The sequence below is a fragment of the Schistocerca piceifrons genome, chromosome X (assembly GCF_021461385.2).
Source record: "Schistocerca piceifrons isolate TAMUIC-IGC-003096 chromosome X, iqSchPice1.1, whole genome shotgun sequence".
NCBI lineage: Eukaryota > Metazoa > Arthropoda > Insecta > Orthoptera > Acrididae > Schistocerca > Schistocerca piceifrons.
The window spans coordinates 406,865,107-406,890,291 of record NC_060149.1 but is presented as its reverse complement, the minus strand read 5'-3'; the positions used below and the strand labels follow the sequence as shown (position 1 = coordinate 406,890,291).

Here is a 25,185-nt window from a genome sequence, read left to right as displayed (position 1 = left end):
CCGGATTCTTCTCTAGAGGAGTATGGCTCCCTGTCGTAGCTACCTTCTCAAGTGGGCAGGCAAGAGCAACATAGTGAGTACTCCAAAGCATGCCTGTTTGTTTCATGTTAGTATCCATATTTTACCTAACAGTGGACCTGATTGTGGCACTGTTTTTGATTTAACTCTTACCTTTTTCTAAAGGAAAAAAAAATCACTGTGGATTATTCTATACAACCTAGTGGTTAACATGTAGCTGTAAATATACTTTTCAGCCTTGAAATGCTGGATAAAATAGAACCACCAGTGATTCCAGATGGGTATGGCATATCTGTGGCTATTGCTTGCCTCTTGGATATAATCCGTTCTGTTGCAATCATAATAGAAGGTACACCACCTGCAGTCGAAGAACAGCCTGCACCAGGAAAGTACAGTGGGTCAGAAGAGGAAAAAGTTCTTCATTGCCAGCTTATAAATTCTAGTTGGTGTGGTCTGCTAGCGGCACTCAGTCCCCTGATAGATGCTAGGTAAGTTGTAAGTTGCTGCTACACACATTCATTTTAAAAATTAAAAAACTTTCAAATTTTTAGGTGCATAAGTCCATTGTTATATTCAAGGAACTTATTATTGTCGTCCAAGGTTTCTCTGCATAGAGCAGGATATAATGAAGGTATCAAAATGCAGAAGTACGAAGCAGACGCTTTGATATTTGCATACCATTAAATGAAACACTATATGACAAACAAATTATACAGTTATGTGAGAGAGGAATATTTGATAAAGATCTGTGACAAATTATCATGTGGTCTATGGAAAACATGTTTTAAACATCCCAGCATGAATGTGGAGCTAGGTGTAGTGCATACAATAACCAACAAGAAACAGTGCAACCAGCTGACAGGAATACATAAATGTTAAGATAACAAGTAGGTGTGCTCAGTGCTGCAGTATGTGTGCAGCGACAAATCTGTGTGTGTGTGTGTGTGTGTGTGTGTGTGTGTGTGTGTGTGTGTGTGTGTGTGTGTGGTGTGTGTGGTGTGTGGTGTGGTGTTAGAGTGCTAGTCCTGTTGTGATACAATTGCACTTTTAAACATGACTGTTACTGAAAACTATCTCCAATTGTTGTTTCAGTACTGATGAATCTGCTTCCGAAAATGTCTTAAAAGCGATACAGACATTTGCCAGTCTGTGTGGAATGCTGGATTTACAGATACCGAGAGATGCTTTCATTACTGCAATCTGCAAAGCTTCATTGCCACCGCATTATGCACTGACAATTCTAAATTCTGCACCACAAGGAGCTGGATCTGGAAGGGGTAAGAACAAAAATTTCATTATTTTATTTCACATAGCAGTTATTTTTAAAGTAATAAGTAACATTTGCTAAAACTCCTTTTTCTCCCAGTGTATCCAGAAAAGTTGTACACAAGATCATTATCTAACTTAAGAAATACATATGAATTTTCTGTGGAATTGTAACTGGCACAATTCTCTTTCTTTTTCACTGAATGAATGAAACATTCGTTCTCAGAATATCAGACCGGATGGACGAATGGGTTGAAAAAACTGTGATAACTAGAACTCCGTATGTTGCTGTTATTGTCAGGTGTGAAAGTACAGTAGTATATGTGAAATGTCTGCTTAAAGACTTCAGGCAAATCAGTGCTCCATGCACACACTAGTATCTGTTTCTCAATACAAGCAATATAATGCATATAAACTAGTGAAGAGATCCTATATTAAATTGCTTGCACAGTCTGCAGTAAACCCAATAAACAATTTCAATAGTTTTAATTAAAAAACTGACTGTGAGGAGTATGCAGATGCATTATTTTCCACATAATATATGTGCTGTGCAATATGAGTATCAGTACATTGTACATTTACTTCATGGGAAAAAATGTTATGTGGATGGGATCTAGTTACTTATGCTATGTCTGCATCTCTTGACAGTGCAGTAAACACTTGATTACCATTTTATCTTCAGGCAGATGTAAAATAATTATAGGAGTCAAGACCTGGCAACTATAATGCTAGATATGTCATAGCAGAAGTAGTATCTTGAAGAAAATTAATGCTAGTACCTTGAAACAGAGTGCTTATACATAGAGATTCGGGTTGTTTGGGGTTGAGTACTGAACACTGGCAGTGCTGAAGAAAATCTGGAGGCTTTACATGGCCAAAATGTTATGTCTTCCACAGTTGCTTTACCAGATAATTTTCCAGCAGAGTGGTTGCTTTCGATTTCTCAACTTCAGAACCTTGCAACAAATTTATTGAAGCAAGTAACTCTGATCAGGCACTAATCTATTTTGATAGAACATCAAACGAAAATGGATATAAAAGACTTCAAAATGCCATGTTCACTTTAGTGGAGCATTTATTCAGATAAGCAGTTCCAACAAAACTATGTTGCCGTCTACGTATTTTATGTATTACAATTCAGATCATATTATCCATGTCTACAATAATTTGTGTCACATAATAGACATTCCAAGAACATGCAAGGTATAGTACATTGGCATAGCAAAGCAAAAACAATCATTACATAAAATATCATACACAATGCAATCTATAAGCAGCTTTTAAGAAAGTATTGAGTGTACATAATTAGTGCACTGTGTATTATATTTTATACAATGATTGTGTTACCTTTGACATGCCAATACACTATGCCATATGTATTCTTGGACTATCTACTGTGTGACACAAATTATTGTGCATGTGGACGAGATACTCTGAAGTGTGGCATGTAATATCCAAAGATGGCAACGTAATTTTGCCAAAACCGATAATCTGAATAAATGCTCTACTAAAGCGATTGTGGTGCTTTGAAGTTTACTTCTTTTTTCATATCAATTGAGACCAGAGTGGAATAATATTAAGCATAGACAACAGCATATATTTTATGCTTTGCTATTTTGAGTGTTTTGAATTTGTTAGTGGTAAGAAAATTCTCAAAAAGTCTGTTCAAAATAGGATGGGACCACATTGCACTTAGGGTCGTCTTATAGTCAGGTAGATGTGATACAATGCTACGCAAATCCTATAGTGTGTTCAGTTATACAAGTGATAGATTTACAATGATTAACAGGATGATTAGCTTATCTCCAGACTCCTTCTATTAACATTTGAAATAACAGAGAGTGAGCAGGAATGTACAGAAACAATGTAACATATTTAATGCCAGAAACTGTAAGTATTGTGTACTTAATTTTTTGAAAGTAAAGTGCACTATTAAACTTTTTTAATCTCTCATACTGATACTTATTTGATTTTCAGTGTTAACATGAGCAACACATTCATAATCTTATAAAAGTTTCTTTAAATTGCAGGTCATTCCCGCACTAGCAGCCAGGATATGAATTCCCAGTACAATGTCAGTGCTTACAATGAAACTGACTTCAGACAGCAAGTGGTAGCAGTGGGAACTCCATTGCCTACAGCATCTTTACCCATTGGTAAGGCTTTTGTTGTTAGCTTGTAGCTAGTGGGTTACAAATCTTATACATGTGATTTTTGCATTTCACCTCTCTCCCCCTCCTCCTCCTCCCCCTCCTCCTCCTCCTCCTCCTCCCCCTCCCCCTGTCTCCCTCTCACTCACTCACTCACTCAGACCGATTAGGTTCCCTGATTTGCGAGTGGCTTGAAGACTTTTTAAGTAACAGAAAACAGTATGTAGTTTTCGGCAATGAGTGTTCATCAGAGACAAGGGTATCGTCAGGAGTACTCCAGGGAAGTGTGGCAGGAGCACTCTTATTCTCTATGTACATAAATAATTTGACAGACAGGGTGAACAACAGTTTACAAGTGTTTGCTAACAATGCTGTGGTGTATGGGAAAGTTTTATCATTGAGTGACTGTACGAGGATACAAGATGACTTGGACTGAATTTATATTTAGTGTGATGAATGGCAGCTTACTCTAAATTTAGAAAAATGTAAGTTAATGTGGAGGAGTAGAAAAAAATATCCTGTAATGTTTAAATCCAGCCTGAGTAGGGTGCTGCTTGACAGAGTCACATGGATTAAATATCCAGTGAAATGTCGCAAAGCAATATGAAATGGAATGAGCACATCAGGTTGACAGTAGGGAAGGCGAACAGTCAACTTCATTTTATCGCAAGAATAAGTGTAGTTAATCTATAAAGGAGAGGGCATATAGAACACTAATGCGACTCATTCTTGATTACTACTTGAGTGTTTGTTATCCTCCCGAAGTCGGATTAAAATAAGACATCAAAGCAATTCGGAGGCATGCTGCGAAATTTGTCACTAAAAGATTCAGTCAGCATGATAGAATTATGGAGGTATTTAGTAAACTCAAATGGCAATCCCTGGAGGGAAGATGATGCTCTTTTTGTGTGGCATTTCAAGCTGACTACAGAAAGATTCTGCTGCTGCCAATGTACATTTTGCTTAAGGACCATAATGATAACATGAGGGACATTAGGGCTCCTACAGAGGCTTATAAACTTGTGTTTCTCTTGCTCTTATTTCTGAGTGGAACAGAAAAGGAGATGACTGGTAGTGATATATGGTACCCTCCACCATGCACTGTACGCTGACTTGTGGTGTATGTAAGTATTGAGATGGAGATCTAGAACAATTTTCAGAGTATTTTGGTATAAGGCCCTCTTGGTCTCCAGTGGCTTGTTATGGAGTAATAAATTATGTAATATTCAATCATCAGAATGTACAACACAAAACATGCAGTTGCTGTGGGAACAGCTCAGCATAGTGTCATTGGGCTACTCTTAACCCACTTGTGAGGTGCATATCTGAAAAGTTTTCATCAGCAGACTTATCCAGACAGCTGTGTATCACTGGTAACATACAAATAACACAGAATGGAACACTACTGAATGCAAGATAGAGGGTAAGGAGTCATGTGGACGTAACTGTTATCAACAGCAAGTACGATCAGTGAGAGAACAAGTTTGTTTCTAAGCAATAATGCAGCCCATACTGTCGAAATTTGAACTGTTGAGCAGATGTTTTCAGTGCAATACAGATACAAATATAAATGGGTGAAAAGAATTGAACAAAATGCAGTTACTTTGTTACAGTCTATCAGACTCTCTTGGTCCTTTGTACCAAAATACTTAAAAAATGTCTCTGAACAACGTTTGAAATTTTGTCAGTGTCATTGCAGGCTTCCCAGTGTGTGTGGTTGGTGTAAAAAAGGAGTAGGTTACTTCAGTGAATACAAGAGAAGAGGAATCATCAGATAGTGAAAGTGAAGTATTCAGTGATGACGTTATGGCTGTGGTACTCATATCTTCATTGTTAAGGCTGGTCCATATGCTATGATTTACCTGCTCAGATGTCTATACAAGCTATAAATCGCTGCAAATTTGTGTTTCAATATGACACAGTTTGTCTACTGCCTGTTTGCCTGCCAGGTATCAATCTTCTGTGCTCAGTGCTCACTACTCATTTTACTTCTCAATTTACGCAGTGCACCAGAAGATTGGCAAAATTATTTTAGAATACAAATACAAACATACAATTATTTGTCGAAGCTTGTAATTCTTTGCACGATACAACAGAATAATTGTATGTGGAAAGCAGTTTCACTTTGAAGTATGTTGATAGTGACGTTATGTCTCCTGGTAACAGGCAGAAGTTATAAAGATTTGGAATTTTCGATCATACTGTCCAAGCAAGAACTGAGCGAAATTATACCAAACAGTTACAAAGTTGTATGCACTGCTCTGATGGAAGATTTCATGGAATCAAGATGTATCTCAGGTCAAGAGGATTTTGTTACTTGGTTAATTCTTTACTGTATACAGTCTGTAGTGATTGTTGTTGTTGTTGTTGTTGTTGTTGTTGTTGTTATCTCCCCATTCATTGCAGGATCAGGTGCTATCTTTTCTCTGTTAACCCTTCTAATACCGAGTATTTTTTGTTACACTGGGTACCATTGGGGTCTTTAGTGACCCCAACGGAATTTATTTTTTATTAAGGATAATTTTAATAATGGTAGAATAAAATCACATTTCTTATTTTTTCCACAATTGAAAACATGATGTCAGAGACATTAAATTAAATTAAAATGCATATTTTTTAAAATTATTTATCACCGTAAAATTTACAAACGACTCTCATGAAACTAGAAAAATTTTTGATTAAATTCCGAATTGACATTTATGACGCATTACACTTACAGCAATAATATGCAGAGTGGTTTTTACACACACAACATTCACATTTTGAACATTTATTGGTGAATTTTCTATCCTCAGACCATTTACAATATGGACACCTTCCTTTCTTTTTTTTTTTTTCTGTTGTTGGAAGTACTGGTGAAATAATTTTGTCTGGCTTTCTTCTGACATGCTCCTTTCCTAATTCTATGAGAAATGCCCGTCTCTTGTACTTGGTCCTTTCTGCCCAGTCTGGTGTAAGATGTAGCCATTTGATAAATGCATTCAGTGCACTGATATCAATCATGTTGTAAAATAATACCATTGGCCACCTTCTGCTCATCCTCTTTGTAGTGTACATTCCAACAAGCTTGTCCATGGTATCTACTTCTGATTTTGTTTTATTATAATCGAGAATCATTACTGGCTTGTATTCCTCACAATCTCCCACTTCCTTCCTTGAATGCATTGTACTGAGCAAAGTTACAACTTTTCCCACTTTCGAACAATATGAAACAATTGAAGCATGTTCTTGGAATCCAAAAATAGATGAATATTTGACTCGACCTTTGGTCTGAGTGAAAGCTTTTGGTAGTTCTCCTTTATTTTTGTAATTGTTCCTAAGAGTGTGAGACTGATTTTGAGGAGTTCTCTTGCCAAACTAAGGCTAGTGAAAAAATTGTCAATTGTTACATTTTTGCCATTGTTTTCTAAGCCTTTCACCATATCTCAAGTAACTCTCTTGCCTTGACCAACTTCACGAGACTCATTTTCTTGTCGACCAGTTTGGAGATTGAGAATGTAAGACGTTGCACTATCACATACAGCCCATAATTTCAACCCATATTTTCCTGGTTTTGAAGGAATATATTGCCGAAATGAACATCTACCACAAAATACCACAAGTTGTTCATCAATTGTTACGTTGCTGTGAGGAACATATGCTTCTTGAAATGTGTGTAACCACATTTCAAATATTTCTCTAACGGGAGCCAGCTTGTCAGGAGCACGGTTGTGACGTCTCACATCTGCATCATCAAATTGGATGCACCTTGAAATTTGCGTAAAGTGATTTGTAGCCATTGCTTCACTAAAAATGGGTCTGCCATCCTCTTTGTTCCATAGATGATGTGTAACTGCTTCATTATGGGCCTTGTAAGCACCTGCTAGGATCAAGACACCGATAAAGCATTTCAGTTCAATGGCATCTACTGGTTTCCATTTACTACCGTAAACAAGACTATCCTCTTTGTTAGTCCATTTTAGAATTACATCAACAATGTTTCTCCTAAGAAACAACTGAAAGCTGATTCTATGGAATCTACATTTTTCACTGCGAATTTTGGTGGACCAGGCTTTACTCGCGTTATGTTCCATCTCTCTTCTCTTCCGCAAGCTCTTCTCAACTTGTGTTTGTGCCACAATTCTTCTTTGTTTTTAGACCTACACAAAATAAAAAAAATATATAAAGTACAAAGGGTATATGTTGGTGCTAGACCCTAATGCACATTTACAAACATGTGCACTTATATATAACAGTCAGAAACATGTGTTACTTCCCATTCAGGCTGGACATCTGAGCTGTCCAAGTCTTCTTCTGAACTTCCGTCTGATTGAGGAATAATCTCTTCTAAGATGTCCATTTTTCCATCACTGCATGAGACATCAGAAACTATATCGCTGATATCACTATTTGATTCTCCAGATAGAGGATTATCCTGCAGTAATATTTCAAGCACTTCATCTTCGGAAAGTCGACATTTTCCACTAAGTGCGACACACACAATAGTAGTCTCCACTTGTATGGAACAAATAACTGAACTGTTGGCTTATAAAGTATTGGCAACAATCGCACGTTACAACAATATTTACAAGAATAAAACAAAGGAAATACAGCAACACCTACGGATTCAATGTAGTATTATTGGGTAATAATACCGCAAGAGAGAAATGGGGGCGCATTTAACCCCAATGGTATTCAGTGGTTCTCTCTTGATTTTCTGCAAAACTAAATATTTTCAAAAAGTTATATTGATATATTACAAACCCGTTACTTAATTCAGGAAAATTCCAAATTTTTCATAATTTTTGGGAATAAGAAATAAGGTATATTTTACAGAAAATTACGGCCTGGGGTCATTACAGACCCCACGGTATTAGGAGGCTTAAATAATTGTGAGCTACTGACTCCTATTGACTGCATTCCATACTTTAAACTTTTCGTAAATAATTTCTGCTGTGAACCTCCAAAGCACTGATGCATTTCAGCTGTTTTAGAATTCAGTGTGTATTAAAAGACAAGCACCATTAGGCTGGACAAAAGTGTGTCAGACACATGCTGCATGCCTGATTTACGGAAGTTTTTCGATCCACGCACCAAAGGAATCTTGTGCTGATGTGATAAGGACCCACTGGTTGGACCAATGTTGCTCAACCTTAAACCTTACCACTCCAGCTTCCATATTCATGTAAATTTTTGGTCCACATATTGTGACTTGTCTGTGCTGGTGGGGTGTGAACATACTTTCGTGCAGTCAGCATACAACATGTGTACTGTCTTTAAGGTATCCACATCTTCAGAATTCTAACAGTACCCAATTGAAAGAAAAGAGAGATGCTGTTCCCACATCAGGCATGGGTTAAATACAGGGTGGCGCACGAAATGTGTTACTTTCTTTTAACTGTAAACTTTCTTGTCAATACAATCTGAAAGGAACATATACTACAATGAAGAGCCGTCCATGGAGATTTGTTCTAACTCAGCGCATGCTCAATATGTCCACCATTTCATTTCCTAACTTACTTCAAATGAACACTGAAGTTAGTGATTACCCTACGGCACATGTCTTCCGTAATTTCAGTGCAAGCTTGAAGAATACGTCTTCTGAGCTCCATTAAATCACGTGGACGTTCTGGGAAAATTTTTTCCTTTAGGTACCCCAAAAGAAAAGTCACATGGATTGCGGTCTGGACTATTGGGCAGCCAATTTTGTCCGTCATTGAAGTGACCTGGAAACCTGAGTGAAATGATCTGCATGTCGAAATGCTCGTGTAAAAACTCCAACACAGTGTTTGCAGTATGTGACCTTGCTCCATCTTGCAGAAGCCACTGCGTGTTGAAGGGCAAGGCAGCAGCAAGAAGCTGTGGAATGAAGCTATTGCGAAGCATGCTCAAATAACGCTCGCTGTTCAGTTTCTTCAAAGAAAAAGGGTCCAATAAGTCCATGATTGGAAATTGCTGTGCATGCTGTAATCCTTGGAGCATGATGTTGTCGTTCATGAAGCACTTGTGGGTTTTCAGTGGCCCAAAAATGTACATTTTGTTTGTTAACCGCACCGTCTAAATGAAAATGCGCCTCGTCTGAAAACCAAACTTTGTTGAGAGTTTCTCCCCTATCCTCCACCCAATGAGCAAACAGTAGTCTCTGCTGCTTGTGTTCTTCAGTGAGCTTTTGTGCACAGGTCATATTGTATGGGTACATATGGAGGTCACTTTTAAGAATGTGTTAAACAGAGCGTCTGGATATTCCCAGTTGCACTGCTGCCTTTCTACATGATTTCCCGGGACTTCTCTGTACAGCAACTTATACCGCTTCAATATTCTCCGGCAAACAAACAGGCTTACGCTGAGGTCGCTTCACTTCCAATACTGTTCCTTCCTGTACAAATTTATCGTACAACCTGTGGATGGTCTTCTTGCAAGGGACCCATCATGTGCCAAACTGTTGTCAAAAACGCCTCTGAGTCACAACAAGGCTTTTCTTTTCTTGAAAAAGTAACACAATTTCCGATTGTTGCTGTGTCGTCAGTCTTCCATTGTCAGCCATTGCTGCTTACTAGTCTCCTAGTGGCAGTATCGTGAATTACACGTCATTTCGTAACTCATTTGTTTTTCCAAGCTCTGCTGGTACTGCTGTAGAGATCCCAGCGGGATATCTAATGTGCATCGTAAATTGTGAAAGAAACAATTGGTAACACATTTTGTGCACCACCCTGTACCTAGGTATAAACAACTAGTAAAATAAGAATAGTATTATTGTTATAAAGACAGTAACTATACAATATCTTTGATGTAAATTACCATTGTAGCTTAATGTTCCTTAGTACTAACAAAAAACCTAAGCAAAAGCTCCAGATCTTCAGAGCCTTATCCACATCTACAGGACAACATAAAAGTGGAAATATTAATAGAATGTAGACAACTAGCTGTAAGATATAGAGTCAGTGTATGTTCCAAGGCCACAACTACAGTGCTCTATGATTTGGACCTAACTCATATCACTTCCTATTTTCTACTCTTTCTTTTTCTTATTTTTTTTCTATTTTCCATGTACTTCATATATTTTAAAATAAGTAGTAATAGGCTGCACAATCCACTATAGGACCTGTTATTCTTCAAATTATTATCATGCTTTCTACCACACTATACATATGAATTGTGATTAAATGCCTTAATTGAATATGATTTTATTATTATAACCATGATTGTGAGTTATGTTATTAATGCACTGTAGGTTCTATCGTTGTATCTTGACAGTAGGCAGTTGTCAGTAGGTAGCAGAAGTGTGACCTCTCACTTTCTCCTCTCAAAATCTTGAAAGCTTTAATGCTGTTCTTTCTATGCAGGAACTCAGACATGCACTCTTTTCCTCTCACTCATCTCCAGGACTGGGTGGTATCCATGTCCAAGTGTTGCTGCATCTATCATACCTTAGTCTGTGCCACCTCCTTCGCTTTTATAATTGACTTTGGGTTGACAGTACCTTTCCCAGAAGATGGGGCGAAGCTATTGTCATTCCTGTTCCAAAACCTGGAAGGACAAACATCTCCCGTCCAACTATCGCCCAATCTCTCTCAGGAGTAGTGTTTGTAGGGTTTTGGAGCGTTTGGTAAATTACCGTTTAGGCTGGTGACTGGAGTCCCGAAACCTTTTAACAACTGTCCAGTGTGGTTTCCAAAAGCATCATCCCACAGTTGACCATCTTGTTGCTCTCTCCACTTATGTCATGAACAATTTTCAGAGGAAACGCCAAACAGTAGCTATATTTTTTGATCTGGAGAGGGCATACGATACCTGTTTACCTGTTGGAGGACAGGCATCCTCCACACCCTGTTCTCTTGGGGCTTTTGAGGTCGACTACCCCTCTTCTTCCGTGAATTTATGACAGAGTGCACATTTAAGGTGCAGGTGAACACTACTGTATCCCGTACTTTCTCCCAAGAAAACGGAATGCCCCAGGGCTCCTTACTAAGTATTATACTGTTTTCCATCGCCATAAATCCAATTATGGATTGTCTCCTTCCTAATGTCTAGGGCTCCCTCTTTGTCGACGATTTTGCAATCTGCCACAGCTCTCAACGGATCAGCCTGCTTGAACAATGTCTTCAGGAATGTCTCTATTGCCTCCACTCGTAAAGCATCGAAACCAGCTTCCAATTTTCTCCCAGTAAGACTGTCTGTGTAAATTTTTGGCATTGTACAAAGTTTTATCCGCCTTCCATACATATAGGCCTTGTTGACCTTCAATTTGCGGATGTTGCCAAATTCTTGGGACTTATGTTTGACAGGAAACTTTGCTGGTCTTCCCATGTTTCATATCTTTTGGCTCACTGTCTGTGATCCCTCAACACCCTTCATGTTCTAAGTGGTCCTCCTCCACCTACATCACATTTTAGTGTGCTCAAAATTGGACTATGAAAGCATATTTTACTCCTCTGCATGGCCGTCTATTGTTCAGCATCTAGATTCTCTCCACCACTGTGGATTGCATTTAGCATCTGGAGCTTATTACACTAGCCCCATGGAGAGTCTTTACGCTGAGACTTATGGACCTCCGCTGTCCAGTCGGTGAGCTGTCCTTCTGAGTCATTATGCTAGTCGTCTGTCTTCCATGCCTGCTCATCTGACCCATGCCCTTTTTTTCGACGCCTCCTTGAATTTAGGGTATGCAGGCAGCCCTTCCTCTCTATTACCACTGGGAGTCCACTTCCGTCAACTGCTACATTCACTTTCCATTCTATTTCCTAAAACTTTCTTGACAAATGGGGGGTACCATGCCACCTTGGCTTCACCCCCCAGACCTGCCTTCTCCGTGATCTATGTCAGCTTCCCAAGGGCAGTACTCCACGTATAGTTTAACATCAGGTATTCACTGCTCTATGCACACAAATGGAGGATGACACATTTATTTACATTGATGGTTCCAAGACCAATAAGGTGTAGGGAGTGACTGTATTCTTGCTGACACCCCTATTAGATTTCGACTTCTCGACCAGTGTTCAATTTATACTGCGGAGCTTTACGCTGTTCTCCAGGCTCTCCAATACATCCATTGCCATCAGCAGATCCAGTATATTATGTGTTCGGATTCACTCAGCTCTCTTCTCAACCTCAAAGCTCCACCCTCTGGTCCACCGGATTCAGGACTGCCTCCACATGGGGGGAGGAGGGGGGGGGGCATCTCTGTCGCATTTTCTGGATCCCAGGGCATGTTGGTATATGTGGAAACGAGACAGCTGATATAGCGGCAAAGACTGCTGTCTCTCTTCCTCAACCTGCTGTTTGTGTGGTCCCCTTTGCCAATCTACAGAGCATTTTATGTTGTTGTGTTGCTCTTTTATGGCCCTTCAGGGTAATAAATTATGGTACATAAAACCTCATCCCTGTGCTTGGACCTCTTCCTCCAGGCCTCGTCATTGGGAGGAGATAATTTTAACTAGACTCCAGACTGGGCACTGTCTTTTTAGCCATCGACATGTTTTAAGTGGCGATCCTCCACTGCTTTGTCCCCATAGCTGTTTTGCACCCTAAAACAACAACAACAACAATAATAATAAGAATAAGAATAATAACGAAGTTGTCAGCAGACTAACATAGATTTCATGTAATGGGTGTGAAACTCTGAAGACAGATGCAATTATTTAGCTGATATTATTACTTGATTATTCTTTAACCATTGTTTTATCTGAACATAAATTTTGTGAGGTATTAATTTTACTTTATAAAATATTTTTATAATTTTTAAAAAAAATTCTGAAACTGCCTATATAAATTTTAACATTTTAATGAAGATCTCTGTTCAGGTAATCATAGGGACTGCCATATATCACATGTTGCTATTATTTTTATTGGTGTGCTGCTATGTCATAATTTGGTCATCAAATTAGTATTTTTGGGATGAAAGTTTACTTTTGTTAAATTTCTACCACATTTTTTCTGCTTGCATTCAAAAGTTTGTATTCTTAAACAAGCATGTTCACCATTTAATCAGTCTAATATACAGACACTTTTAATATGTATAAGTAAACACAAATGAAATTAAAATTATATACATTAATGTTATTGCAGTATATTTTATTTTAACAATGTTCCATTTTCTGTAAATGCGTAGTTTATTCTCTTCAGGTGCCCAGCAGGGTCCAGTCATGTTGACAGCAAAGAATCTACAGTGCATGAGAGCTTTACTGAGTGTAGCTCACTGTCATGGAAGTATATTAGGCACTTCATGGCACCTGGTGCTGACAACATTGCAGGTGCGTACTAAACACACACAGTTTTATTGCCATAAGTAAGTTTAAAATATTACCGATAGCTTTGAGCAGTATGAGAAAAATAGTTTCTGTACAGCAGAGGAACAAAGCTATACTTATTTTCTTTTGCATGCCTCTGCAGACTACTAAAGGTAAGTTTCTTGGCCAGAAATATGCATTTGTCTATGTCTTATATCACTGACCATATGATCATGTTGTATTGCCTGACAATTCTAGCGAGTAAAAACTCCCAAGCAAGGGTTTGCATTGTTGTGTAGGTAGTCTTGATCAACCTTCTCTTAGAGATGCTGGCAGAACATGTTTATGGTAAGAATGTGTGGATGAGGATTATTTGATAATAAAGTATCACCATTACATAAAAGCAGTGGCCTAGAGTGGTGGCTGATGCACTTAAACCCATTCAGTTAACTCTGTCAGCTGAATACCTCATATTTCAAAATGTTTATCATCACAGAGGTATGTTCCTGATCTTTATACTGTGTTCCAGATTTGACATAAATGCACGATTCTGAACATTTTAAGAAAGTCCTACAATAATGACTTGCCCCTTCACATCAGATAAAAGTAAATATTGAATTTTTGTCTCACTAGTCTTGTGTGATGCATATTATTGTGTTGTTCGAAAACTGAAGCTCAAATTGCTTCGATTTACTGTTAGTAACTACTTTGATGAGGGGATGTTTGCCTGTATAATGTCCAGTTTTACTTGTCCTATGAACTTCTTTTTCCTTCTAATACTTTTCGTAATAATAATATATTTTTTTATTGAAATCTACCTTTTGTGGGTTGGTGGAGACATTCTTTAAGCAAGGCCACACATTGTTTGAGTTTATGCTAAAAGTTCTTTTTATCTTACCTAGGACAACAGGTATTTGATGATGTCACACACAATCCCAAAGTTTTCACTTACTTCACTTACTTCAGTCCACTTTCCTTTTTCAGTCCTGTTCAAGTTTTGGCCCTACCTTGTGAAACTCAATCTATCAGTAGCCCCAAGTGATACCAGTGCAGCGTAGCAGTTTCATGTCCAGCATTACATTGATAGGATTTGCAGCATTATGATGACATTGCTGGTAGTGACACTAGAAAAGCTTGACAAAGTTTGTGTTTATGCCACAAGTCAGAGAGGCTGTCTTGTTCAGGTCACTGACTCTGTCATAAGCTAAGTTCTTGTCCACACTGTTTCCTACCACAACTCATTTTCATTTCTGATGTCCCTACATAAAGACCTCACTTCATCTTCCACTTGAACCAGGTACATATTTAGTTTGAAAATTACAGAACATGGTGGCACAGTAATAAAATGTGGAACTCATGCAAGAGTACAGTTATTCAAATCACTGTCTGGCCATCAAGATTGTGGCTTTCTGTGATTTCCCTGAAGCGTTAAGGTAAATGATTGGATTGTTCCTTTGAAAGGGCATGGCCTGTTTGCTTCCTCAATTTGGGCCTGTGCTCAGCCTCTAAAGATCTCATTCGCATTGGGACATTAAACCCTTCCTTCCTTCCCTCCTTCCTTCAGTTTGATAATGCTGATGACCTGGTAATGCATCCCTAGTCTTTCTGCCGCTGGGTGCATACATTTTTTCATCTCAGTGACAACAGCAGTACTATCTTCTTCCTAATATTTTGTTTCATGTTCTTAGCCTTTGTGGTCACAGTTTAAATCTGATATGTTTCCTGTTCCTGTACCGAGTCAGCAGTTTCTTGTAAGACTATCAGCAAGTGTGTGGTGTCCCAGAAGAATCTGTTTAAAGCAGTGCTAACTTTTCAGCTGATGCATTGTTTATGTGAAGAGCAGTGCTCCATTTTCGTGTGCGATAGTGCTCTTTTCTGTTCATGTTATGGACTTCCAAGTGGTAATTTAGAGGTTGGAAGAATGGGCAAATAATATTGTTATTGTGTCTGCTTCAGAAAAACTCTTTATATCTTAATTTTAAGATTTATTACACTTTCAATGTATGTGAAGACGGGAGGACAGAATTTTTGTCTGAAAAACAGAGCAAGGTTTCTGGGTCTCACATTTGAAGGTGAACTTCCATACCTTCTAAAGTGTCATGGTAGCAGGTCATTCCACTGCAACAAAGTAGTTGGCTGCACAAAGCTTGATTATGAAAGCATGGTGTATCAGGATATTGTAAAATGCTGTTAACTGTGAGTGGATTTATCTGCTGACAGGACCTTCTAAATCCCAACTCCACAAATCGCCTGTATGCTATGGCTGATGAGACACCATGCACCATTGGGTGGTAACTCTTCCTAGTGTGTCAGGTGTGCACCGTATTGCATGGACTAAAATCAATCCATCCAGTATCCTGTCTTTCAGTATATAATTATGTATAATTTCTTGTGAGGAAAACATTTTCTTTTAAAGATGTAATTACTCGTTGTTGGATTCTCTCTCTCTCTCTCTCTCTCTCTCTCTCTCTCTCTCTCTCTCTCTCTCTCTCCCTCCCCCCTCTCCCCCTCTCCCCCTCCCCCCCCTCCCCCCCTCCCCCCTCCCCCTCCCTTTCCTTTCCTCATCCCCTCCCCCTCCCCCTCTCTGCTTCCCCACATTTCCTCCCAGCCCTCTACCAGTCTTTTTATCACAAAATGTATTTAAATTTTAATTTTTGTGTTACTTATGTTTGGAAATGTTTTTGAACAGTCAATTATATATGGAACCTGCTGCAAACAGGGACCACCCGAGAAAACTGATATTTGGTGTAAAGTAGGTTGGATGGATATGTGTCACAGTTCAATCATTAAGCTGTTGTCTTCCCAATTATACTTGCTTATTTTTTTTTTTTCAGCATCTGGTATGGATTTTGGGCCTGAAGCCTTCTACAGGTGGTAGTTTGAAAGCTGGCCGAACAACGGCTGATTCCAATGCTGTAATAACAACAGCGGTAATGGCTGATTTACCAGTCCTTTCAGCTATGCTGAGCCGATTGTTTGAATCCAGTCAGTATTTGGATGATGTTGCTTTGCATCACCTTATTGATGCACTTTGTAAGCTTTCTCATGAGGCAATGGAGCTAGCGTATTCCAATCGTGTAAGTACTTTCTCATATCTGTCAAAATATGACCACAGTTAAATCACAGACCACTTCAGCATTAACCACTAGGATGCTAGCAGGTGTAATGCTGGATGTTGGAAATCATTAAAAAACTTGTTTTGATCTTCTACCTTGATGTGTAATGTTTTGAATTATTACTCAAGTTGATGGTTTTGGAAACAGTAACTAATGTTGTGAGCATGGTATACATGAATGAGTAACCATGTAGTTGTGTGTGTTAAGTAATGCATATGTTAAGAAATTCACAACATACAGGACGACATGAATCTATGCTGTATTCAGAATAAATTCAGTTTTTCTCTGGGATGTCAGTGTGTGCAAGATTCAGTAAATTATATATTAATTTAAACCATAGTCATCCATATATCATTTCTTGTTCCATGTGCTGGACAATAAGTGTAAATAGTATTTGAAAGCTACTGCCCCACTAGAGAGTATATACTAAAGGAGTAGCAGTGAAACTGTAGCAGTAGCCAAGGAATACTAAAGATGACTCAGCAAAAAATAATCTTAATGATTTGAATGAAAATAAATGTTAAAAACTGAGGTGTCGCTGACATATTTATGAACCAGTTCAGGCTAGAGATGTTTTGAAAGACACTGAATGAAACATTATAGATAGCATGTAGATATAGCAAACATACTAGAGTTGGTGATATCTTTTTCATACAATAGAAGGTATTCCTTTATGGAGTTTTCTAATGACAGTGTAAATGTGGACATAAAAACATGAGGGAATGTTTTAGGCAGCCAAGAATGTCACTGATGATGCTCAATCTCTTTCAAAACAGATTTAAACTATTGGCAAAGCAGAGAGCAAAGGGAAAGATTACTTTTTAGTGCATGAAAGCTGTGTGTAAACACTTACTTTTGTAGTTGTTGACATCACAAAATACACAGAGGCACAGATGCGATTAAAATAAGTAAAATTTGTGAAGTGAAGTGAACCACATTTTGGAAAAAATAATGAATGAGGTATTAATTTAAGTGCTGACTGAAAAATTTGTTAGCAATCAAATTAATGGAAAAACTGATGAAAGTAATTCCAAACCAATATTTCACGGCATAGGACAAACTTATCAGTGCTTTAATCCACTTAGGACAGCTACAAGTTGAGTGGCTTACAATTAATACTTTCAGTTGCACCAAAGAAAGATTGACAGTAAAGGCAACCCACAATGTTTGTTATGGAAGTTACACCTGAAACATCAACCTCATGCCAAATGGTAGCCATGAGTATCAGTCATAATGTTCAAAATCTTAATGGAAATGATACTTTTTGTAAAAATTTTTCACTTCATGAGTGGTGGAAATGTTGGAAAGTAATTCCAAGCAGATTATTTTCAGACTCTTTAATTTTTTAGAAAAATTTTATACATGCCATGTCTTGAGTGCAGTTGTAATTGGTACTTCAGGGATAGAGGCAGTTTTGTAGTGCAGTTTCAGAGGGATTTGGGACAGTATGAAACTTATGATAAGTGGTTAATGGTTGTCGGTCACCTATTGCTCTTCATTCTGAAGATACCAGCCATTTTTCTGATGTGCATACTGTGTTTAACTGCACTGATGGGGAAAAAAAATTGCAACACCAACAAGAAGTTATGCGACATAAACAAAAATTGGTAGCTTGTTTCTAAATCTGAAAGATGATGTCTAGTCAAATTTCACACCGATTCCATAAGCAGGCACCACTGCAAATCAGGTTTGCTTTAAATAGATGCTCTAATGGTCGTGAGCGGTAGTTACCTTTGAGATTGGGCATGGCGAGTTGATGTTAGCCAAGAATGCCACTAAGGTGGCAAAGAAGGCCAATATCAGCATCTCACTGAGTTGGAACAAGGTCATGTAATAGGGCTACAAGAAGCTGGATGTACCTTCTGTGATACTACAGAAAGACTTGGCAGGAATGTATCCACTGTACATGATTGCTGGCAACAGTGGTCACGAGTTGCGAGAAGAAAGGGCTCTGGATGGCCACGTAGCACTTTTGAGAGGTATGACCAACATGTTCAGTGTGGGGCTCGGGTGTGTTGTACTGCAACTGCAGCAGCAAATTGAGCAATAGTTGGCACCACAGTGACACCACTAACTGTTACAAATTGGTTACTTCAAAGACAGCTCTGAGCCAGATACCCTTTAGCGTGCGTTTCGCTGACCGCAAGCCGCCGCCATTTTTGACTTCAGTGGTGTCGAGTAAGAGCTCATTGCAGGGCAGGGTAGAGGTATGTTGTGTTTTCTGATAAAAGCTGGTTCTGCCTTGGTGCCAATGATGGCTGTGTGCTGGTTAGGAGGAGGCCAGTTGAGGGCCTGCAAACAACCTACCTGTGTGCTACACACACTGGACCTGCACATGGAGTCGTGGTATGGGGTGCAATTTCGTATGACAGCAGGAGCACTCTCATGATTGTCCCACACACTCTGACTGGTGATTCACCCTGTTGTGCTGTCATTAATGAACAGATTTCCAGGGGTGTTTTCCAACAGGATAACTGTCAGCCGACATACCACTGTTGTAACCCAACCCGCTGTACAGTGTGTCATCATGTTGCCTTGGCCCGCTCGATCAGCAGATCTGTCTCCAACTGAACACATATGCGATATTGGACAACAGCTCCAGTGTCGTCCACAACCAGCATTAACTGTATTTGTACTGACCGACCAAGTGCAAAATTCATGGAATTCCATCCCGCAAACTGACATCTGGCACCTGTACAACACAATGGAAGCACATTTGTATGCTTGCTTTCAACATTGTGCCAGTTACACCAGTTATTAATGCACCAACATTTCACATTTGCAAGGGCTTATCTCACACTTACATTAACCTGTGATCTTGGAGTGTCAGTCACATAAATATGTTACCTAAACAAATGTGTCCCTAAAATTTGATTATTCTACAATTTTTTTTTTTGGTGTTGTGATTTTTTCCATTGTTTTAAATGAGACATCATGGTGGTAAGTGTGGAAGTTACAGATACCTAAGAAAATAAGTGTTTTTAATCACTCCTTTGAGGTATTTGAAATTTGTAGCGCTGTAGGTTTGTATCTGTATGGTATGTGATGCGAGATCTTGTGCCAAGGATGTATACTGAAGCATCTGTTGCAGGAATTAGTGAAAAATGAAGTGTGCTGTAGCCAAGTGAAGTCCTGTTCATATTGTGAAGTCCAAACAATTGCAGACCTGAGTTTTTGGAGTTAATTCATCATTTTTGGTGTCCAGAATTACTACTAGATAATAATTAACTTCCAAAGGTCTTGATTATGTCTGCCTCAATAACAGAATGGTCAGTGTGCATGATTGCCATGCAGACTACCAGAGTTCAATTTCTCATACTTTCAAGGTTTTTTTATTTTTTTTATTATTACTATTTTGGATGTACTGGAACAGGATGCATTCAATTTTGTTATGCTAATTGAGGTGCTACTTGAATGAAAAGAAGTGATTCTACAGCCTGGGAAGTTGATAAAGGCTGGGACACAAGTGTTCTGAACTCGCATCCCTATGTATTCCATTTGAATGATACCATATGGCAGATGGTTACACCATGGCCGGTCAGCATTTCATGGTTCTCTGGGCCTGGTTGAATTATTATTTTTTTTTTCATCTGAGGCCTGATTATAGTTTGGTTGTGATGTGGTGGGTCTTGTTTGATAATTTACGTTGTCCTACCCATTGGAAAATGTACTTGAAGAACCTGTCTTGAGAACCAGCACCCGTATAGGCTCATCTGCTGTAATGATATGGAAACCTATCAGATGATATATACAGATGGTCAGCTTGACTGGCAGTGGTAATTGAGGTAATTCATTTAGTATGATATACGACATACCTATTGCAGAAACTGTTAAGAAGTCCATGTGGTAACAACGCTGAAAGGCAGCGTATGATATTGCCATTGCTCTACATTGTCTGCCATGGTGTAATAGTTATTGATTTCTGCCTTCTCCAATAATTAATCAGTTAACATTTTTTATTTCTGAAACTTTCTTATTTATTGAAATTTGCCTGAACATTCTTTGTGTGTATAAACAAGAGCATTTTCTCCTGAGCCAGGCAGTTCAACTTCATGTGTAGTTTAGTGTGGATGCTCAAGCGTTCAGTTTCAAGTGTTAGTTCTTGTTGATGGCCCTGCTTTCATAGAGGATATTTGATTCCAAATTCTACATAACAGTATTCATACAAGTGTAATGGGGCATTGTTAACCATAAACTTACGTGAACTATCATCGAGGTCCTGCTGAAAATATGCTTCCACTAGGTCAATTTTTGAAAAGCATTGTTACTGTACAATATTAATCATTTGGTTTTGCCGTTCTTGCAGTGGCCATGTTTGCAGATAATGTTAGTAGATATCTCCACCTGTTATGCAAACACTATTTTTTCATGTAGATGAAAATATCTTTCAGTACTTTTGTGCCATTATCACTGGGTTTATTTTACCCAGACCTGTGAAATATGAACATTATTTAAGAAATAATTATTCTACATAAATTAGGCTTAAATCAGTATTTGTTTGTTATTGTCGTCATTGCTTTACATTTTTACATGTTTTTTGTGCTCTGACAACCATGATTACTGTCACTCCCAATCAGTCAAACACCCTTTTAACACACAATCAAGCAAACTTGAGAGTTATTCTCCACAGATTAAACAGAATACCCATAAGTAAACTGAACTACACACAGGAGCTAAACACAATAAAACAAATAGCAGTGGATAATGGTTAGGGTACCCATATGATAGAGAAACTAAATCATCAAATATGTAAACAGAAAAGGAATTCACGGGTCACATGTACACAAGAGCTAGTGCCAAACTACTACAGTGTTGCCGTGTGTCCTCATTGCAGAACTGCAGACAAGACTGAATAATATCTGATTTCGTCAGAATGCTACAACAACTCACACAGCATGCCAAAGTATGACATACTTGGACAACCATTTCCAAAGCATGTAATATCCCACTGTGGCGATGTGACGTGGCCATCACATTCCCCAGTTTTAACAGCTCTTGGTCTCATTCTGTTAGGTTATTTGAAGTAAACGGTCTTTGACAATTATTTGCAAACAACTGACAAACTTAAGACAGCCATTCAAGATGAAAAAAGCACCCTTTCATAATATGTGTGTAGGTGTATTATGGAAGGCCCCCATGATGCCTTCAGCATTGCATCCAAGCAAATGGAGTGACATTTGGAGGAATGAGTGGTGATACATTTACATGCTGTATTTCATAACTGTATTAAATACAAGTACAAAGGTACATATGTTGACAATTACTCAGTATGTAACATATATCAGCAGACCTACCTATACCTTGACAATAACAATATTAAACCCGCCTCCATAGCTGAGTTTGCTGACACAAGCCTGTACAGTAGTGCTCAACTTGGAGGTAAGCTGGTTCTAGTCCTGATGACAGATGAAATTTTCACTGCCGGTATTTGGCTTGCAAGAAGAGGAAAGCTGCTGGTGTCAAGTTCTTGATTACAAATGTTTGCACTGGTATTCTGAATTAAATTCCAAACCTCTCTGCAGTGTCTCATGAAGTGAGGGCATGTGGCACTCTTCATGGGGCACCATCCATTGGAGGGGGACAATACGCTAAGCGGCCTCCATGGTGCTACTCAAGAAATGTACGTGCTGGCACTGTTACCCCTCGCCCCCCACCACCACCACAGACATAACGCTAAATTATACATGCAGCCATTATACTCATCTACAATGTACAAATACACATATGACACACCTCGCACATATCTGCAACAAAAGGGGCCATTGTGCGTGACGGAAGAAAACCATTTCTGACCAGGTGGCCAAACCCATCTCTTGGGGTCCCCTGGCCAATAGTGCTATACAACTTCATTGTACTTATAACTGTATTACATTATTACTTGCATTCACCATATTTGTGTTATTTGAACTCTGTATATACAATATGTGCCATCCTGTAATTGCTTCAAGGCCTGGTTATTAACATAACAGCAAAATATTACCCCCATTTTAAATATTTGTTTTTCATTCTGAGTTATTCATGAACAGTCACAAGGGTGTGAATTTATTCACAACACTGATATCCTTCCCCAAATGGAGCCACAAAAGCCTTTACTATACATGACACCATAAAAATAATCTTATTGAAATTGTTCTTGGGAATAGTGATGAGTAATAATTTTTGTCTGTGTAAGGTAACTGCATTATTTCAACCTTCATCAAGCAATTATAACAATAACAATATTATGTAATCAGTTTTTCTTTTACAGGAACCATCTTTGTTTGCCGTTGCCAAACTTCTGGAAACAGGACTTGTTAATTTACCTAGAGTGGAAGTCTTGTGGAGACCTCTAACCAATCATCTTTTGGAAGTCTGTCAGCATCCTCATATTCGGATGAGGGAGTGGGGAGTTGAAGCTATTACATACCTTGTTAAAGCTGCAATGCAACATAAATACCAACCTCCACTAAGAGAGAACCAGGTTAGTATCAGTGTCTTAACATAAAAAATGTTACAGGGGTAGACTTACCTATGAGGAATATTTTGTAGATAGTTTTGTGTACAAATTTTGCAGGATAAACTGTTTTTTAATCGATGTTTGCATCTTTCTGATGTGGTTGGAAAAATTGACAAAACTTTTTTTGCCAATTCTCTCGTATCTAGAGAAAAAAAAATGAATGTTACTGGAGACAGTGAAAGCATCTATAATTCAAACACCTTTCATTTGGGCTTTAAAAACGTTTGTATTCTCAACAAGTTTCAAATCTGTGACACATGTTAATGGCTGATAGTTCAGGAATTAGAACCATAATATACTTATTGTCTGTAAATACAAACAAATAAAATTATTTTAAATTGTTTCAGTATGTATTTACAGATAACCTATTTTCAGAAGAACATTGCAGTAATTGTTAACAGATGTGTAGAATAGAATTCAGTGTCTACTAGTGTGCAATAGGTGTCACGAAGTCAATATCTGAGTTATAGGCATCACCTGCTGTATTATCTGCAGTAAAACTCATGAATGACCAGTACAACAACCTAAGTTTTCTTATATTTTATCCTAGTTCTTTTCTACAAAAAATTGTGTGTTCAACTTAGTCTTGTTAGTTGTTTATTTCTGTGCCCTGATTGGGTTAGTGGTTTTTTTTTTCCATCTGTGAACTCATAATTAAAGTAAATAACTAAATCTCAAATAGTTTCCCACATGTAGCTGTGCCTATTGCAAACATAGCCCCCCTCCCCACCTCTCCCCTCCACAAACACATTATTTCTGATTTCACTACTTACTTTTTCTTTCATGAGTTGCTGAAACATTACATATAAACATTAGTAAAGATGTCAAGTCACTTCTGATGTTGTGTTTATTTATTTATCCAGGTATCATCCCTCAATGATAAAGGATTTGTCACCAAAATAAATGGCTCAAATATACATATGTGTAGAATATATAATTATGTTTTTACGAAGATAAGACAGGTAGTTGGCCATGACCTTTCTGAAGGAACCAGCCTTGCATTTACCTAAAACGATTTAGAAAAACCATGGGAAATCAGGACAGAGCAATCCATCCTCCTGAATATGAGGTCAGTGTCATAACAACTGCACTGCCTCATTTAGTTGGTCCCTACTGTACAATGTTCTTTTGATTGTACACAGTTTGCACAGTACAACTTAACAGTATAAAACCTTGGTTTGCACTGCATCACTTCACACTCTGTGGACACCCGGTGGCAATTCCAGGATCACAAACATTCTGCTGTGCCCCTTGCACTCCCTTCAGCCTGTTCAGAAAACTAACTCCAAGCCTGTATACACTAAAACTGACCCATCTGGAGCATAGTGTAGTGACACATGTGTATCAGTATATTGGATTTCATTGAACATATTCAGATTTTAGCCACAGAGCTATTTAAACTACACTCTACCAGTGTAAATAGCAGCATTATGGATGAATCATCAAAAAGAAATGAAATTTGGTCTACTTGTGAACAGAGATGTACTTAAAAGTATAGATTAAAAAATGATGCCCAAAATTCATTTTTGGTGAACCAGCTATGTAATGCACCAGGGATCTGTATGCACTGTGGTATCTTTGGAGTTAAATGTTTCCCTGAGGATAAAGTTCAGCTGTTCTTGCTCCTGAACAAGCATCCCTAACGTACTTAATAGCACAGATATTGGCAGAATCATAATTAATTTGAGCAGTGTGCCATGTTACGTAGAAGTTAATCACATCACAGGCTGTTAAGTACTATTTATAAAAGTAAAGATAACTTGCAACTACATCTCTGGTTGAGAAAGTGGTATAAGCATAAGGATGTCCACTCTAAAACCACACAAGAAAATTTAGACCATGTGATACCTCATTTTAGTATTACAAACATGGAAAAGGCAGTTAAGAGATTATTCTCTGTGTTCTTGAAAGTAGTTCCCATAGTTTTAATTTGT

The 25,185-nt window shown here is 38.3% G+C and overlaps 1 protein-coding gene across 1 annotated transcript in view; it reads left to right on the top strand.

Moving 5' to 3' along the window:
- Positions 1-25,185, top strand: part of LOC124723182 (protein MON2 homolog) — a gene marked incomplete in the record, with an annotated part of 216,575 nt that overhangs the window by 64,229 nt on the left and 127,161 nt on the right. The window contains 7 exon segments of the mRNA XM_047248376.1: positions 1-73; positions 255-506; positions 1,111-1,295; positions 3,315-3,440; positions 13,536-13,663; positions 16,474-16,716; positions 23,003-23,215. Coding sequence (XP_047104332.1) covers positions 1-73; positions 255-506; positions 1,111-1,295; positions 3,315-3,440; positions 13,536-13,663; positions 16,474-16,716; positions 23,003-23,215 — 1,220 coding nt within the window.